Below are 18,642 nucleotides of genomic sequence, written 5' to 3' on the forward strand. Positions count from 1 at the left end.
CATTAAAGAATTTCATAACCGACAAAGCCAAGGCAGAATACAATAATAATCAGATCACAGAAGCTGAACTCAAGAATCTCTGAGATCACACAATATGCAAACCAGTTGAGGACTGCAAGCAGGGTATTTCATCTTTCAAAGCAACTGTCTTATGTCTACATCTATTGCATTGAAAGCTCATTATGACACGACACCACTAATGGTATACATTGCAGCCACCATGTGCAAACTCTACTCCAAACCTCAGCTCCATGAGGAGTTACCTGACTGTTCCATATTAGATGACTTATGTACAGTTATTTCTTCATTCCCCTCCAAGTAATTCATCAAGACAGACTCTAACAGACATTTATCTCACTAGAATTCGGTAATGAACTTTTATTACAAAACTCTTTTCACTCTCTCAACTATAATTTAAAAACATTTTTCAAAAAGTGCCAAATCAGAACATAAGAGCAACTCCAAAAAGATACAAATTAATATAAATCTTAAAAATATTTAATTGAGTATATTTTATTCCTTTGGTCCAACACAAGTACATTACTTAAAATTCAAAAAAAAACAAGTATACATGATCCAAAATATGGTTCATCTGCAGGTTGATCCCAGTCAAAAGTGAATTAGAATTTGATTTCTACACCCTATCCCAAATAAAATGAACATTCAACTTGAAGTCCTCTTGACATTCTTACATTGTAAATATTAATGGCAATCTCATACAATCTGTAGCATTTAAAATTATTCCACTGCAAACCCGCAAAGAACAGACCAACCATTATGAGTAGAATGCTCATTCTGATATTGGGTCGGCTTTGCCATAGGATAACTGTTCCTAATGTCCACGGACAGATGAAAGCTACAGTGCTGAGTTTGAAAACTTCATGTACTTTTAGTTCACTCAACATTAATTCATCCTTAACCCAAATACTGAACAACTTTTTCCTTATAATCATTATCTGGAGACAGAATTGAAAATTCCTAGTTCTTCCACTGTCCATTTGTATAACTTACTTGTGCAAATGAGAGCATTTGGAAACATCAATCAAAATATGTGCAGTTGTGGATCCAACTTCACAAAGCCACGACATGACAATTCCACCACTCCATCTTTGTTCCATGATATAGTTGCTGGATGACTGTATACACACCTAAGGACTGAAACTTGACTACACCTGAATATTTTGTAAGGTTCTCTACAGTAAGTAACATTTAATTTAAAGCAATTCTTTGTCTTCAGTATCCAAATGTTAACTTACATCATGTTGAAAATAAATGGTTGAATCTTTAAGCAAATCTCCAAGATCAGAGGTCCTTACAAAACATTCCATTTTCTGAAGATTCTGAAAATCTCATTAACTTGTTTCATGAAAATGTCATGGCCTTTCCAATATTTAAATTCATTTTAATTTGTTCATGTTGCTTGGATAGTTAAGTGTAATTAAGTTAACAGTTAAGTGGAATACAATTAAATCTATATTATGTACAGTGATTTGCATTTATCATCGCATAAAATTCATTGAACAGGGAATGTCAAAGTCACCTTCATTTAATTAAGAAAAATATTCATTTTCAGAATTAGCAATAATTGCTCATTCAAGTTACTTTCCCACTTATTAAGCCATGTATATTCTAACGCGCTCCAGAATTTTGGAACAACAAATTGGGCACATCTTTACAGAAGAACATTCTTTACATGTGGCTATATGGCCACAGGGCAGAAAGGCAATGCAAACATCTCGATCCCAGCAAATTTTACAGGACTTTTCTTCCTTCAGTTTTTTCAGTTGCTCCTCCACATTTGTAACTATGAAAATAGAGAAAAATTAAATTTAAAAAAATGCAGATGTGGATGCCCAAAATATTCTTCCCAGTTCTGACAAAAGATCCTTTGAACCGAAATGTGAACTGTTTCTCTTCCCACAGATGTGGCCTGACTTGCTGAATAATTCCAGCATGTTTAGTTTTTTTTATTTTAGACAAAGAAAATCTTGTGAACAAGTACATGGATTTCAGGGGAGGGACGAGTGGAGAAGTTAAGCAGCAAAACCCTTAAGGCAGTAATCTCAAGGCAAGGCAGGTTAAATGTAAAGGTGGGGGGGGGGGGGAACAAAAGATGTGTTTTTGTGGAGGGAATTGGTCTCTTCATTCTTGTGAAATGAAGAGCACTGATGAGTTTAAAGTGGGCAGGTTGTATGACCGAGAGCTTGTGGGAAAGATAAGGTGGTTGACGTGCACTTTAAATTGGCAGGGTAATGGGTTACAATGTGTTGCATTAGAAAACAGGAATAAGTGCATTTTGCAAGAATGTCAAACAACAGTGGAACAAGAAGAAATACAGTTGTGAGTGGGAGCGAAACAAGCTAACCTGTAATCAAGACAAAGGCAGGGTTAGAATGGAAATGTGTAAACGTCAGATGAGTGGAGAATAAGGTTGGCAAATTGCAAGCATAAATCACATAGGAGTACTATCAAGTTCTAATAAATGAAACACAGCTACATGGGGCAGAACTGGGTACTTAGTGTTCCTGGACAGAAGAGTGTTCAGAAATTTGGGAAGGAAAAAGCAGTGAAAAATCAAAGTTACACTTCTCATTTAAAATAAGTTCCAAGTGGTGAAGATTATATAGCAGATCTGTAGGGAAATGACTGAAGTGTTCACCAGCTGTAGAGTAGTGATAGTGGGGTTGTCAGTCACCCAAATCTTGATCAGAACTTTGAACACCTTCCTTCCCCCTGCCCAGAGAAGTGGGTGAACAGGTGGAGCAGAAAGTATGGAAAGTCAGATCTCCTGGGTGACTTTGAGAAGAGAAAGGTGAAGTGAAAAATGTGGGGAAGCTCCAATATTAAAGAAAGTTAGAAATTGAGCTCAATTCAAACAATATAATAGAATTCATTTTGATACAGTTGAAACAAAGGCAAGAAAACATAGGTGGAAGCAACTGAAAAACTCCACATGCTGGAAATCTAAAATGGAAAATTGACGGAAATGCTCAAGCAAGCCAGGCAACACATACAGAAACACTAACAAAAAGGCATTGACCCAGGAATGTTAACTCCATTTCCTCACTCTACAAGTGCTACCTGACCTGCTGAGTATTCCCAACACTGGGGACTGAGACAACCAACACCAGGCTGGTGGTTCATGCAGAGCATGGTATAAGTTAATTAGAGGTGCATGCAACAAGCATAATTTTAGGGAACATCCACCTGTACATAGTTTGAGTCAAACTTACATTAATAATGGGAAGGATGGATTAATGGTGGAGAAAAACCTTTCCATTTATTGGATCAAGGAACTAACAGGGGAACAGGCCATTTTACATTAAGTGTAATGAAATTGGGTTAATTGATGATTAAGGGAAACAGATCATATGATCAATTTCATGTAAAAAAAATTAGTAATCGAATTCATACAAAAATTAGGGCCTTACCTGTTAAATAAATTACAAGGGCACAAGGTGCAGGTTGGCTATGCCAGACTGGGAATTTACACTCAAGGCGTGACAGTTAAAAAGCAAGGACTAGAAATTTAGATAAGATTTCTTTATTCGTCACACGTACATCGAAACACAGTGAAATGCATCTTTGCGTAGAATGCTCTGGGGGGCAGCCTGCAAGGGTTGCTATGCTTCCAGTGCCAACGTAGCATCACACAACTCCTAACCCGTACATCTTTGGAATGCGGGAGGAAACCAGAGCACCCAGAGGAAACCCACACAGTCATGGGAAGAACGTACAAATTCCTTACAGACAGCCACGACACAACCGTGCCTGTCTACTGTGCCTTTAAGGCAAAGCATCCCAACAAGAGAAGTGGTCCAAATGTGGCTATCAACAGAAGTGAAACTACATTAAAGAAGTGTAACAATTAAACAAGCAATAGCAAACATGCACATAAAATGTTTACAAGTGATATTTCTGCAAAGCAAAATATCCCTACTAGAAAAATGTCCTAACGTGGCTATCAATGAAAGTGACAGAATAATTATGTTGCCAAAAAGCAGCAAGCCTGAGAATTAGAAAAGTTTCAGAATTCAGCAAAAGAAGACCAAGGCATTGATAAGAATACAAGAGTTGGCAGCCAGGAAACACAAGAGCTATTGAAAAGGAAAATGGAAAAGATTAGTCCTTGTGCATTAAGAGAATTAGAGAATAAGAAAGTGGCAGAGAAATTAAACCAATATTTTCAGTCTGCCTTCAGGGAAAATTATGCAGAAAACCTTACAGAAATAGTTCAGAACTGCAGGGCTAGATAAATTAGCACCAGTTTAAAACTAAAATGGGACTAAAAAACAACTGAACTCTTGGACCTGATGACCTGCTTCCTAGTGTTTTTGCAGGTAATGGCTTTGAAGATATTGGATGCCCTATCTGCCTTTTCCTAAAATTCTGTAAGTTCTCCAATGATTCCAAGAGATGACAAGGTAGCAAATGTAACCTACAATTAAAGAAAAGCAGAGAGAAAATATGATATGGACCTTTTAGCCCAAACATAATTGCAGGCAAAATGATGGAAGTGGTAAAAGGACACTTTGAAAACAATAGTAGCATTGCAGAAAATGAACAAAGATTTGGAAAAGAAATTCTCAAATCTGTCAGAGTTTGCTTTCAGTAGTAATTTGCAAAATTATCAAGTATGAAAATCACATGGCAATTTTGGATATTTTGAAGGCTTTTGACAGTGCCACACAAAACATTAAATAAAATCAGAACACACAGCACTGGTGAACAGGTTAATAGAGAAAGCACTAAGAATGCAAGCATAATTCAGATTGGCATGCCCCCTAGTCACAGGCTAAAGGGATAAGTGCTACAGTGCAAGGTGTTCACAATCTAAATCAATGATTTGGATTAAGGGATCCAGTAGAAGCTAAGCTTGCTGATGCTCCAAAGCTGGGTGGCAGTGTGTCCTGTGATAAGGAAAAACAAGCAACGTGAATAAGAACATTGCAGAAGACATCTTGTGTGCAAAAATGTGAGGTCATAACAGGAGTCAATCAAATAATTTTTTTTAAACCATGCTATCAGCAAATCATAGCCTCTGAAGGGCTATTGAAACTTATTTTCAAGATAGAAATCAATAGAATTAAGATATTTAGGGATATGGAACTAGTTGCACTAGAAAGATCAGCCACGATCATATTTAATTGCCAAGTAGGGTTAAAGGGTTGAATGGCCACTTTCAACTTCCACATGGGTGAAGCCAAATACAAACTTGAGAAACAGCACCTTGTATTCTGCCCAGGTCTATAACCCAACAGCATAAATACTGAATTCTCTAATTTCTGGTAACCTGTTCCCCCACTATCCCTTTCTCTCTTCTCAGTTCCTCCTACACATCCAATGCCCCCTCAACCACCCCCCACACCTGTTTTTTTACCCCTCCTCCACCTACTTATCTGCTCATCACCCACAATCTCGTTCCACTGGGTCCCCATTGTTCCCATCTGCCCTCCCTTACTTGGTTCCATGCTCCACCTTCCTTTCCTATCAGATTCCATCACCCGCAACCTTTTGTTGCCTCCACCTATCACCTCTTAACCTCTGTTGCTATTTCCTCCCTTGCCTCCTCCATCCGCCAATCACTCCTCCTACCATGTATTCACCTATTGCTTGTTAGCTCTTTCCCTACCCCTTTATACTAGCCATCTCCCCTCTACTCTCAGTCCAGATGAAGGGTCTTGACCCAAAACGTCGACTGTACATTTCCATCTACAGATGCTGCCTGACCCAGAGTTCCTCCACCAATTTGTTTTTTTGGTCCAGATCTGCAGTCTTGTGTCTCCTGCTTTCATCATGGGAAACAGAATGTGAAGAAACTAAGAGCACAAGAATGCCAGATGTATGGTTCCACTGAGAAGACTGAATGTAGTAAGCCAAAAGAAGAGATGAAAAATGAGAAACAAAGAGGAAAAAACCAAAATGGCACAGAACAAAGGACATATTCATCTTTTGGAAGGCACTAGAGTATTGGATTATACATTTTAATCAGAACAATCTAGAGAAAGGATGTTAATGATCTGAGAGATGATACACAAGTGTACCACAAGAATGATTTCAAAAGGTGAGGCAATTCAGATACAAGATTAAAATAGATAAAGTGGGATTGTTCCCTCCGGACCAAAGAAAAGGTCAAGGGGAGATTTGATATACGTGTACAATGTCATTGTGTTTAGAAAGAACCAGAGGAAGCTGTTCCCATCTGTGAATGCTTCTTGGACAAACTGAACAATGTTTGAAGTGATGGACGAGGGAGATTGGGATACTTATTTTAAATGGGTCGTGACAGATCTACAGGGCTGCTGGAAATGCAGTCAATTAGGTCTTCCCTCCAAAAGATTGAATAGGTACTTGACAGTAAAGGGAAAAGAACCAGAGAATCAGATGATTGAATTGTTCTACAATGGAGGGAGCATCTAGCCACGACACCAAATGGCCTGTGCCCGATTTATTCCATATGTTAAATGGTTTATTTTTCAAATCAAGACACTTTCAGTCAGAATGTCATATGAATACTGAAGTTCAAGTATCTCCTAATTTAAAAATGGGAATAGTAATAATTCTAATATACAACAGGTAAGCACTCTAAATATATAACAGTATTTAATGCTTAAAAATAATCTCAGTCCAGGCCATTTATTGAAAGGAATTAGAAAGTCAAAAATGCCTTTTTTAAGTGTGGAGCTGTTGCACTTGATTGGAAAAAGAAACTCAACATTATTTGTTGATTGTGCAAAGGAGGGGTACTACGAGGCTGAAACACTTCCATTTGCAGTTCAACTTGGAGATGTTCCAAAGTGGAATGCCATTCTCCAGATCTTTCCAAGTCCTCTAAAGTCATGACATGGGAGAAAGGAATTTGTTTTGGTGACACTGTCAGAAGGAATGTGATAAAAGGAAGCTTGGAGAGCAGAAGCATCGCTGGGATGAGTGTGTGCAGAAATGGGCCATCCCTCCTTTGGAGTCATTTACATTTAAAAATGTTGTTCCTGGATATATTACACTCTTGCTGGAGGTTTGATGTGGGATGAGCAGCCAAGTGCAATGATGTATTACCTTCTTTTTGTTCCTCATGTTTCTGATCCTGAGTTTTTCCCTCTAGTGCCAGAAGATCTCCAACCAAGGCTTCCACAGAGTTGTACGTTTCGCATGTCGATTCAAGTTTCTTTTTCACCAGTTGCATTATCATCACCTTGTCAAATCCCATCTCAAGAGCACCCAAAACTGCAGGACTCTGCATTAATGAGCTTTCTGAAAAAGCTAATGCAAAATCGGACAAATCTATTACCAAGAAAAAGAATATTTAATAAATAGTACACATTGTGAGACACACAAAGGTATCTTGCTTTAAGATTCTAGTGGATAACAGAAGCAAAAATTCTTGGTTCAATACACGTCAATATTCTAGAATGAATTTAAAAATACGCTACACAAACACCAACCAGATTCAGAACGAAGAGCAGATTGACCATCTTGTGGCAGTGCTTGATTCTGAAACAAAAACAGTTACATTTAAGTTATGGTCTGTAACAAATTAAGTTTGGAATTTACACAAACATCAGAATTTAAACATTGAGCTGTTGCAAGCATAATGCCCTAAACAGGAACAAAACCCTTTAAAAGAAAGTACCTTGTCAACAAACAATCCCTCAATGTATAACTGAGGACAGGAAATTGAAGATTAAATCGCAAATAAGACTAGAAGTTAATTAGTGTGAGTCAGCTCGAGCTGGCATGAGCCAAAATCTGAAAGAGGCATACATTTTGGGATTGATTTGCAGTCATTTCTGCTGGATGTCAAACAATTGCACCTTCACTGATTTTGTTGAATATTAGATAAGATATCTTTATTAGTCACATGTACATCGAAACACAGTGAAATACATCTTCTTGTGTGGAGTGTTCTGGAAGCAGCCCGCAAGTGTCGCCACGCTTCCAGTGCCAACATAGCATGCCCAAAACTTCCTAACCCGTATGTCTTTGGAATGTGGGAGGAAACCAGAGCACCTGGAAGAAGCCCACGCAGTGACGGGGAGAACGTACAAACTCCTTACAGACCGTGGCCAGAATCAAACCCAGGTCACTGGCACTGTCATAGTGTTACGCTTCCTGTCCTCTTTTGGAAAAATATTGGCAAGACATTTTTAACATTATTTCAAATGTATTGAAGATTGATTTACAACCTCACCCTATCACTGCAATTTTTGGATTACCAAGGATAGAGTCTGGCCATTTATCTGCTTCCACTAACTGTATGATTGCTTTTGTTACGTTAATGGCCAAACGATCCATTTTACTTAAATGGAAGGATCCAATACCCCCTACTACTTTTCAATGGTTCTTTCAAACTATATCATGTTTCAACTTGGAAAAAATCAGGAGTGGTACTGTTGATCCTTCGCTTAAATTTGAAGATATTTGGAGTCCATTTATTCAATATTTTCACATGATATAGATCCCCTTTCAATAACTTTCCGACTTAGAGGAACGGAGTTGACGACATAATATTGCTCTGTTTCTACTGAGAAATTTTAGTCCTGTCTTTTTTTTTTGAAAATTTTTGTTTAGTTTATATTGTTTATAATTTTTCTTATTGATTTGGTTTTTTTTTTCCCTCTTTTCTTAAATTTATAGAATAAATCTTTTTCTTTCCTTTCTTTTATATTATATTCATTTACGAAGAGATCGTTGGATCTACAGATTTTTTTATCTTATTGTTCTTTATGATTATTTATGCCATGATTGTTATCCAGATCTCTTTGTATTACATGTGCAAACATTGATGCTATATATTAATCTGTATTAATTTGAAAAATAATAAAAAGATTTAAGAAAGAAAGAAAGCATTATGCTAACTGCTACACTACTGTGCCTGCATTATATCTTGGAAAAATTACACAAATTACATGCTGCTCCAATACAACACTGCAAAGGAGCTTATCCACACCTCAGGGTCCCATAAAGCTCACAAATAAATCACAAATTTAAATCAAAGTGCCATTTTAAAGGGATAGATTGCCAGGGCTGGGAATTTTTGCAGCCTTGACCTTGTTATTGGTGTAGTGCCCAATTGTCTTTACTTGATAGCTTGAAAAATGAAAATGGCAGAGTAGCTGAGAAATGAAAGTTGAAATGCTTTGTTATGAGGGATAAAAACGTTTTCAATTGAGCCACTTGTTAATGGTCAGTATTAAGTGCTCTTTCTGTGCTGGTTCATGGATCACAAAAGAAAACATGCAGAATCAGTCTGGATGTAACAAATAATTGAAGGGCCATTACACAATTAGAAGTAGTCTTTGGATGAATAGTGAGCAGTAAGTTTGCAGAGGGATTGCAGTGATGTGCTAAAACCATGGAGTAATAGAACCAAAGAACCATACAGCACAAAACAGGCCCTTCGGCCCACCGTGTCGTGCCGTCCATCAGACCACCCTCACACTACCTAACCCCTTCCTCCCGCATATCCCTCTATCTCACGTTCCTCCATATGCCTATCCAACAAGGTCTTGAACCTGTTCAATGTATCTGCCTCCACCACCACCCCAGGCAGTGCATTCCATGCACCAACCACTCTCTGGGTGAAAAACCTCACCCTGACATCTCCCCTGAACCTCCCACCCATAACCTTAAAGCCATGACCTCTCGTCTTGAGCACTGGTGCCCTGGGAAGGAGGCGCTGACTGTCTATCTATTCCTCTCAATATTTTATATATCTCTATCATGTCTCCTCTCATCCTCCTCCTTTCCAGTGAATAAAGCCCTAGCACCTTAAGCCTCTCCTCATATTCAATACCCTCCAATCCAGGCAGCATCCTGGTAAATCTCCTCTGCACCCTCTCCAACGCCTCCACATCCTTCCTATAATGAGGCGACCAGAACTGAACACAGTACTCTAAATGTGGCCTAACTAGAGTTTTGTAAAGCTGCATCATAACCTCGCGGCTCTTAAACTCAATCCCGCGACTTACGAAAGCCAACATCCCATTGGCCTTCTTAACTGCTCTTTCCACCTGTGAGGCAACTTTCAACGAACTGTGAATATGAACCCCCAGATCCCTCTGCTCCTCCACACTGCCAAGTACCTTGCCGTTTACCCTGTACTCTGCCCTGGAGTTTGTCCTTCCAAAGTGTACCACCTCACACTTCTCCGGATTGAACTCCATCTGCCACTTGTCAGCCCAGCTCTGCATCCTATCAATATCCCTCTGTAAGCTCCGACAGCCCTCCACACTATCCACAACACCGCCTATCTTAGTGTCGTCCGCAAACTTACTAACCCAGCCCTCCACCCCCTCATCTAAGTCATCTATAAATATCACAAAAAGTAGAGGTCCCAGAACCGATCCCTGCGGGACACCACTAGTCACTGCCTTCCAATCCGAGGGCACTCCTTCCACCACAACCCTCTGCTTTCTACATGCAAGCCAATTCCTAATCCACACAGCCAAGCTTCCTTGGATCCCTTGGCCTCTGACCTTCTAAAGAAGCCGACCATGAGGAACCTTATCAAATGCCTTACTAAAATCCATGTAAACCACATCCACCGCACTGCCCTCATCAATCTTCCTGGTCACCTCCTCAAAGAACTCTATCAGGCTTGTGAGGCAAGATCTTCCCTTCACAAAGCTATGCTGGCTGTCCCTAATCAGTCCATGATTCTCTAGGTGTTCATAAATCCTATCCCTTAGAATCCTTTCTAACAGCTTACCCACCACGGACGTGAGACTCACCGGTCCATAATTCCCTGGCCTATCCCTATTACCTTTTTTGAACAAGGGGACCACATTCGCAATCCTCCAATCCTCCGGCACCACCCCCGTAGACAACGAGGACTCAAAGATCCTTACCAGCGGTTCAGCAATCTCCTCCCTAGCCTCTCGAAGCAGCCTGGGGAAAATCCCATCAGGCCCCGGAGATTTATCTGTCTTAATATTATTTAACAACTTCAACACATCCTCTCTCTTGATATCAACAACCTCGAGAACATTACCCCTACCAGCACTCCCTTCCGCATCATCAAGACCCCTCTCCCTGGTGAATACCGAAGAGAAGTACTCATTCAGAACTTCTCCCACTTCCGCCGCCTCCAGGCAAATTCTCCCACCTTTGTCCTTAATCGGACCTACCTTCACCCTAGCCATCCTCCTACCCTTCACGTACTTGAAAAAGGTCTTGGGATTTTCCTTAACCCTACTAGCCAAAGCCTTTTCATGTCCCCTTCTAGATCTCCTCAGCCCTTTCTTAAATTCCTTCCTCGCTACCCTATATTCCTCACGGGCCCTGTCTGAACCTTGCTGCTTATACCTCACGTATGTTACCTTCTTCTCCCTAACAAGTCGTTCCACCTCTCTCGTCACCCACGGTTCCTTCACCCTGCCATTCCTTCTCTGCCTCACCGGGACATATTTATCCCCAACATCCTGCATAAGATCCCTGAATATCGACCACATCCCCACGGTACATTTTCCTTCAAAAAGGACATGCCAATTTACACTCCCAAGTTCTCTCCTTATAGCCTCGTAGTTAGCCCTTCCCCAATTGAAAAACCTCTTGTCCTCTCTGCACCTGTCCCTGTCCATGACAATTTTAAAGGTTATGGAGCAATTGTTACGGACTCAGTGAAAGTCCCTTTAAGATAGAAAGTGTGTGTGTATGTGTGTGTGGGGCATGCTTACGTCAATAGAAGATAAAGGACGTAATGACGTTGTTGAAGAAGAAGAGAGAGAGAGAAGGGAGAGAGACACCAGCCTGCTTGTTTTCTCTATCGATGGATGAGAAACAATAACTGTGTTTGCTACTGAAATCCATGTATGGAAGTTGGAAGTAATCCGGTGGAGTTCACTTTGTTGCTGACCTGTAGAAGGAAACAGGTACTTGTGTGTGGACGACCACGATTCGGATGCTTTTCGGGGTGAGGAAGTCACTACCGAGTAAACGCTGAAGTGTCGTTTGGGGTTCCATCGTGGAACATTTGGATTTCGTATTTACTCTCCCTATGTTCTCTACATCTACGTCTTATCTTCTGACAACGGTGGTTGTTGAAGAAGCCCTTGCTCATGTTTCACCTTATGGCTTGCGGAACTGAACTTTAAGAACCATTCCGGAACTTGGAGTTTGGGACTTTGTCACACACACACACACACAGAGTTTAGTTTTGGGGTTAACGTTCGAGGTTTAACATTTTTGAATTCTAACATACTAACATTTTTACTTTTATTTTACGTATTGTAAGTAGTAATTAATAAAATAGTTTTTAACACTGAATCATGCTCAGTGTGTTTCTTTTGTTGCTGGTTCGTGACACAATGGTCACTGTCCCCCAAATAGATCCACCAATAGATCCTTCACCTGTCCCGGTTCACTTCCTAAAACTAGATCTAACATGGCATTCCCTCTAGTCGGCCCATCAACATACTGCGTCAGGAATCCCTCCTGGACACATTTAACAAATTCTGTCCCATCTAAACCTTTGGCACTAAGCAGGTTCCATGGTAATGGTAATAGGGGATCTCAGCAATCCAAATATAGATTGGGATGGCAATAGCCTGAGGGGTAAAGAGGGAAGGGGAGTTTCTGAAGTGTTCAGAAGAACTTTTGTTTTTAAAATCAGTACACTTCTGACCCAAAGGTAGTGGCCTTACTGGAATTGACTCTCGGAAGCCTGGTGCACCAAGTGGAGCACATATCAGAGGAACCTTTGAAACAACAATCATATTAGCCTAAATGTTTGGAATGGCTGCAAATAGGGACATGCACTACTTTATGATTAAAGTCATTTGGATAAGGTCCAATTTCAAGAGGACGGAAACTGATCTGGCTGAGGTAAACTGGAATCAAAGCTTGCTGGTAAAATTATTATTGAATAGTTGGAGGTCTTGAAGGTGGAGATACTTCATTTATAGTCCAGGTACATGGCAGGGTGTGGAAATTAAAGCCAATACTCCCCAAATGATTAATAATAGAGCAGAAAAAAAAAGCACAGGACAGAGGTCAGCTTGTTAATACCAGTTAAATACCAGAGCTCAGAGGGGAAGTTTTAAAAAAAAAGACACAGTGAGAAAGCTTGAGAAAAGACTGGCAGCAAACATATAAAGAAATTTATATATATTCTTACAGGCTTGTGAATAAGAAAAATAATTGCATGAGAAGTGGGGTTGATCAGTCACCAAAACAGAAATTCGCTCATGGAGACAGAAGGTGTGTATGAGGTACCAAATGAGTACTCAAAGACAGTCTTACCAGAGGAAGGCATTGCAGCTGGAGTCTCAGAAAATGAAGTTGTGAGCGAGTATCAGATGAGCTAAGAATTGAGGTACCCCAAAAACTAACTAGTGGATAAATCACATGGTCAGAATGGGATGGGTCCCCATTTGCCAAGGGAAATAAGGAGGAAATTAATGAGGTCCTATAGATTCAGGAGCGGTGCTCAACAACGAAAAAAATACATCCTTTTCCTCGCTCAAAAAGGTTACAAGGCCACACTCAGGAATTATAGACCAGCTACCTAATATCAGTGGTGGTAAAAAAAATTCGAGAAATAAAAAAGGACAAAAATATCACTTGGACAGGGGTAGATTGATGAGAGAAAACTAATACGGATTTGTTAAAAGCCAATTCTGTGTATTAAACATTTTTTAAGAAGTTTTTTTTGATCAAGGAAGGAAAGTTGGTGAGGGAAGTACAACTGGTGCACAAAGAGACTTCCAAAAAGCATCTGATAAGATGGAAGAAATAAAGGAGGCTTTTAAAGCATGGATAGAAAATTGGATAAGTAACTGGAATCAATTGTAGTGAAAGGCTATTTTGTTTTAAATGGGAGGGAAGTGTGCTGTGGAATTTCTCAGGGGTCAGGACTTGTTAAGAAAAACCTTTATTAATAACCTGGATGTACAAGGAAATCTCCAATTGGTAAAACCTTAAGGCATAATGAACTGATGAGTATCATAATAGACTGATAGGTAGATAGACCAGTCATGGGGACAGATTGCTGGCAGATGAAATTTAATGCTTAGAAATATCAAGTCCTATATTTGGCTACTACGAATAAGGCACAATAAACTCCTTCAGACATTTCTTTTAATAAAAAGGTGGGTTGAAGAGTGGAAACAAGAACATTACTGGGTTATGTTGCATGGCTGAACGTTGACGACCACTCTCCTGACATTCTACCACTCTTGAAGTGGCTTAAGAAGCATAAGAGGATCCTGGACTACATAAACAGAAGCAAAGACTGTAAGAAAGTCAAGGAGTTTTATGAAAGGCTGGTCCCTCCCACACCATCCTGAACTGTGCACACCACAAAAGATGTCAAGGCTCTCAAGGCAGTGCAGAAAGGAGATTTGAAGCAATTCTGGGGATGAGGGACCGTACATATTCATACAGCTTGGGTTTGTTCTGCTCACAACAGAGATGTAGTAATGGGATCTGATTAAGATGATTAACATCCAGAGAATAGGTTGGGGAAAAAAAACATTTTCATTGGCAGAAGGGTAAAGAACTGGGGAATATAGAATGAAACCGATTCACAAAAGAACTGAGAATTTATTTTAAACATACAAAACGATTAGCGTCTGCAATGCACTATCAGGAATAGTAGTGAAGGCAGATTCAACTGTAGCAATTGAGGAGGAGCAAGTAACCAAAATGAAAGACTTGCACAACAATGGGGGCAAAAGATGAGGTGAACTGCTCTGACATATTCTTCATATGGGATCAATGGCCTCCTTCCATTCTGTACATGAAGGACGTACATATCTTGGAGTTAGTACAGTGTAGATTCAAGCACCGATTCCTCAGATGAGGAGATTATCTCAATAGCTTTCCACAATCAGAGCTATGAGAAAATGATCCTGAGGGTAAATACTGGGAGACTGTTTCTTGATGCTACAGAGTCCACAGCTTGGGAGCATAGTATCATAATAAAGGATTGACCATTATAGAACTGATAAAAGGAATAATTTCTTTTTGGAAAGTATTGACTATCTTTGGAACATTCATACCTCAAGACAACTCTGGCTGCTCAGCTACAAAATACCTGCAAGAATTACACTGACATTTTTTTTTGAAAACCATGGGGACTAGGGGATTGTGTGATCAGACGTGGTAGTACACAGGATTAATTATGTTCATCCAACAGCAGAGCTGATTTCTGTTCCAATTTCTAATGTTCTTCAGTATCACCTCATTCATGATCCAAGGTTATCTGAGTGGTTGGCAGTCAATTATTTTGGAATAAAGGAAGCATAAAATTTACAGACAAGGCCCCATAAACAACAAATCTGCTCATCACCAGATTACGTTATGGCACTGTTCATTAAGAGATAAATACTGATCAAGAAGCCAGGCAAAATTCCCCTTCTATTAGATTAGTTTATAGGCTTTTCTTTAACATCAATATGGGGCAGAAAGTCCTCTGTGAAGTCTTGCTTGATATGCAGCACCTGTAACAGCACAGCATTCCTTCATTGCTGGTTTTATTGTCAATCAAGATTGTGTGCTCATCTCAAGTGGGCCTAGATTCTACCATTTTCTGATTGAGATCAGAGTTTTAATAACAAATATAACTTTAGGCAAAATTAATCACAAAAGCGCAAGCAGCATTCTGAGAATTCAGGCCTTCTGCACCTTTACAATCAGAGCCAATGCAAGCTTAAGCAACAACTCCTCTTTCAACTGGGCACAAATCAAATTTTCCAACTTTAGATAACTTTGTCCTTAGCGGTCTGTATTATGACTTGCCATTTATGCCTGCCATCCCTTTTAGTTTTATAGTCTGACCTGCCCCAGACTATACACTACATAAACTTTACAACATTAACAATGCAATACATAAAGGAACTAAACTGCCCCTGAACTGCTACTTTATTTACTCTCTCAGAAAAATTCCCTTTGTTCTACTCATTGCTCTCCTCTACCTTCACTGCCATCAAGAATAACTTGTTTCTCTTTATCATTTCTGATGCAGGTTTCCAGACTTGAAATACAACATTTCCTTCTCACAGAAGCTGCCTGCAGTTTTCCAGCATTTTCTGCTTTTATTTTACTGAATCATGTATGGTGATCCTCAAGGAACTGGAAAGGAAGAAACAAATTTCCAACAACTTGCAGAAAGCATTTGAAGTAACACATCTTTAAACATTCCAGAAGTCAAACTTCTCTAACTGAAGCCTCGTGTTGTGTCACCAGAGAAAAAAAATAAAAATCCAGGGGCCAGGTCAATAAAGTAAATATAACATAACAAATGGAAACCCAGGCAACTGGACAATTAACATGTCAAACCCAAATTTCTGGTAGCACTTAAATGAATGGTGTGTATTCATGGCTTGTTTGTCATAAGTCATCAAATCCAAACATAAATCGAGCCTCAACTTTAAAACAAAATAACCATTTTAACAACAACAAACCAGCTTCAAATTGGTTCTACCACAGAAATGGATCATCAACAAAAATACTGACTCAAAGTTTGAAATTTAAAGAAGCTAGTTTCAATCTTCTGCAGAGAATAAAATTTCTAGCAGTTGGTGAGACTAAGTAATTCTTCACGACCCCTTAAGATAAACCCTCTCTCATTACTTGGACACCTCCACTGGAAGAAATAATTCTCTATCTACTCAACAAAATCCTTGCAATTAAAAAATAAGAGCATAACCAAGAGTGTCAGCAACTTGAGTTCAAATCATACACCTATTGACTTCCTGTTGAGTTCCACCACTGGTAGAATTAACTTAACTTTCCATTACTTCAGTTTTCCAGGTAATGAGAGGAAAAAAAATATTTTTTTTCCTCTTTTTACGTGGTTGGATAGCCAGGCATAAACATTGTTGATCTCATTTTTAAGTGACCCAAGTTAAAGCATTTGAGCAAAAATTAAGGGTGAGAGTGTTACTCTCTATAGATTATTATATAAAAAACACTAAGCAAGCAATAAGGAAGGGGAAGATAGATTATGAATGTAAACTAGCACAAAATATAAAAACAGATAGTAAAAGCTTTTAATAATAACAACATAAAGCAGAAAAGCATGGTTCAAGTGAACGAAGGTTCCTTGGAAGATGAGAAGGGGGAATTAATATTGGGTGATGTGGAAACGGTCAAGGCCTTGATCAACTATTTTGTGTCTGTCTTCATGGTGGAGAACACGCCTAACATGCCAAAGAGAGATGTAATGGATGTGATGAGAGGCGAGGACGTCGACACAAATCGCTGTCATTGAAGACGTAGTGACAAGCAAACTAGTGTGCCTAAAGATAGACAAGTCCCCTGGTCCTGATGGGAAGCATCCCAGAGTACTGAAAGAAATAGTGGAATTTAGTGTAGACACGTTTGTGATAATTTACCAAAACTCTCTGGACTCTGGGCAAGTCCCGGCAGATCAGAAGACAATGAATATCATGCCACTGTTTAAAAAAGAACGTAGGCAAAAGGCAAGTAACTATAGGCCAGTTAGCTTAACGTTTGTAGTTAGGAAAATGCTTGAAGCTATCATTGAGGAAGAAAGAGTGAGACACCTGGATAGCAGTGGTTCCATCAGGCAGACACAGCAATGGATTCAGGAAGGGCAGGTCCTGTTTGACAAACTTACTGGAGTTCTTTGAGGATATAATGAGTGCAGTGGATAGAGGGGAACAGGTGGATGTTGTATACTTGGATTCCCAGAAGGCATTTGATAAGGTGCCGCATAAAAGACTTATCCATAACACAAGGATGCATGGAGTTGGGGTAAGGTATGAGCATGGATAGAGGATTGGTTAACCAATACAAGGCAGAGAGTTGGGATAAATGGGGGTTTCTCTGGTTGGTAATCAGTGGTGAGTGGGGTGCCAGGCCTGCAACTGTTCACGATATACATTAATGATTTGGAAGGGGGGACGAAATATAGCATACTAACTTTGCTGATGACACTAAATTGAGTAGAAAAGCAAATTGTGCAGAGGATGCGGAGAGTCTGCAGAGAGATATAGATAGGTTAAGTGAGTGGGCAAGGGTCAGGCAGATGAAGTCCAATGTTGGTAAATGCGAGGTCATCCACTTTGGAAGGAAAAATAGATCAGATTATTATTTAAATGGTGAAAGATTGCAGAGGAACTTGGGAGTGCCTGTGCATGAATAGCAAAAGGTTGGTTTGCAGGTGCAACAGGTTATCAAGAAAGCAAATGGAATGTTGGCCTTGAATGCTACAGGGATTGAATTTAAGAGCAGGGAGGTTATGCTGTAACTGTACAGGGTTACTGGTGAAGTCACACCTGGAGCATGCAGTTCTGATCTCCTTACTTGAGGAAGGATATACTGGCTTCGGAGGTGGTGCAGAGGAGGTTCACCAGGTTGATTCCGGAGATGAGGGGGTTCACCTATCAGGAAAGATTGAGTCGCCTGGGACTACATTCGCTGGAATTCAGAAGAATGAGAGGGGATCTTATAGAACCATATAAAATTATGAAAGGAGCAGATAAGATAGAAGCAGGAAGGTCGTTTCCTCTGGTAGCTGAGACACGAACTAGGGGACACAGCCTCAAGAGTCGGGGGAATAGATGAACAACTGCTTTTCCCAGAGAGTGGCGGATCTATGGAATTCTCTGTCCAGAGAAACAGTAGAGGCTAACTCATTAAATATATTTAAGACACAGTTACACAGACTTTTGCAGA

At 39.8% G+C, this 18,642-nt stretch overlaps 1 protein-coding gene across 2 annotated transcripts in view; it reads right to left on the reverse strand.

Annotated features, from left to right (window-relative positions):
• Positions 1 to 351: 351 nt before the first annotated feature.
• LOC127573850 (E3 ubiquitin-protein ligase XIAP-like) overlaps positions 352 to 18,642 on the reverse strand; it is a 35,382-nt gene continuing 17,091 nt past the window's right edge. Inside the window, exons 5-7 of one of the 2 annotated variants that reach the window (XM_052022378.1) lie at positions 7,443 to 7,491; positions 7,057 to 7,260; positions 352 to 1,804 (exon numbers count right to left, since the gene is read on the reverse strand). In XM_052022378.1, coding sequence (XP_051878338.1) covers positions 1,614 to 1,804; positions 7,057 to 7,260; positions 7,443 to 7,491 — 444 coding nt within the window. In that variant the 3' untranslated portion in view covers positions 352 to 1,613. Of the gene's footprint in view, positions 1,805 to 7,056; positions 7,282 to 7,442; positions 7,492 to 18,642 lie in introns of both variants that reach the window. The other variant, XM_052022377.1, reaches the window with a different exon arrangement.

The sequence above is a fragment of the Pristis pectinata genome, chromosome 8, assembly GCF_009764475.1.
Source record: "Pristis pectinata isolate sPriPec2 chromosome 8, sPriPec2.1.pri, whole genome shotgun sequence".
Taxonomy (NCBI): domain Eukaryota; kingdom Metazoa; phylum Chordata; class Chondrichthyes; order Rhinopristiformes; family Pristidae; genus Pristis; species Pristis pectinata.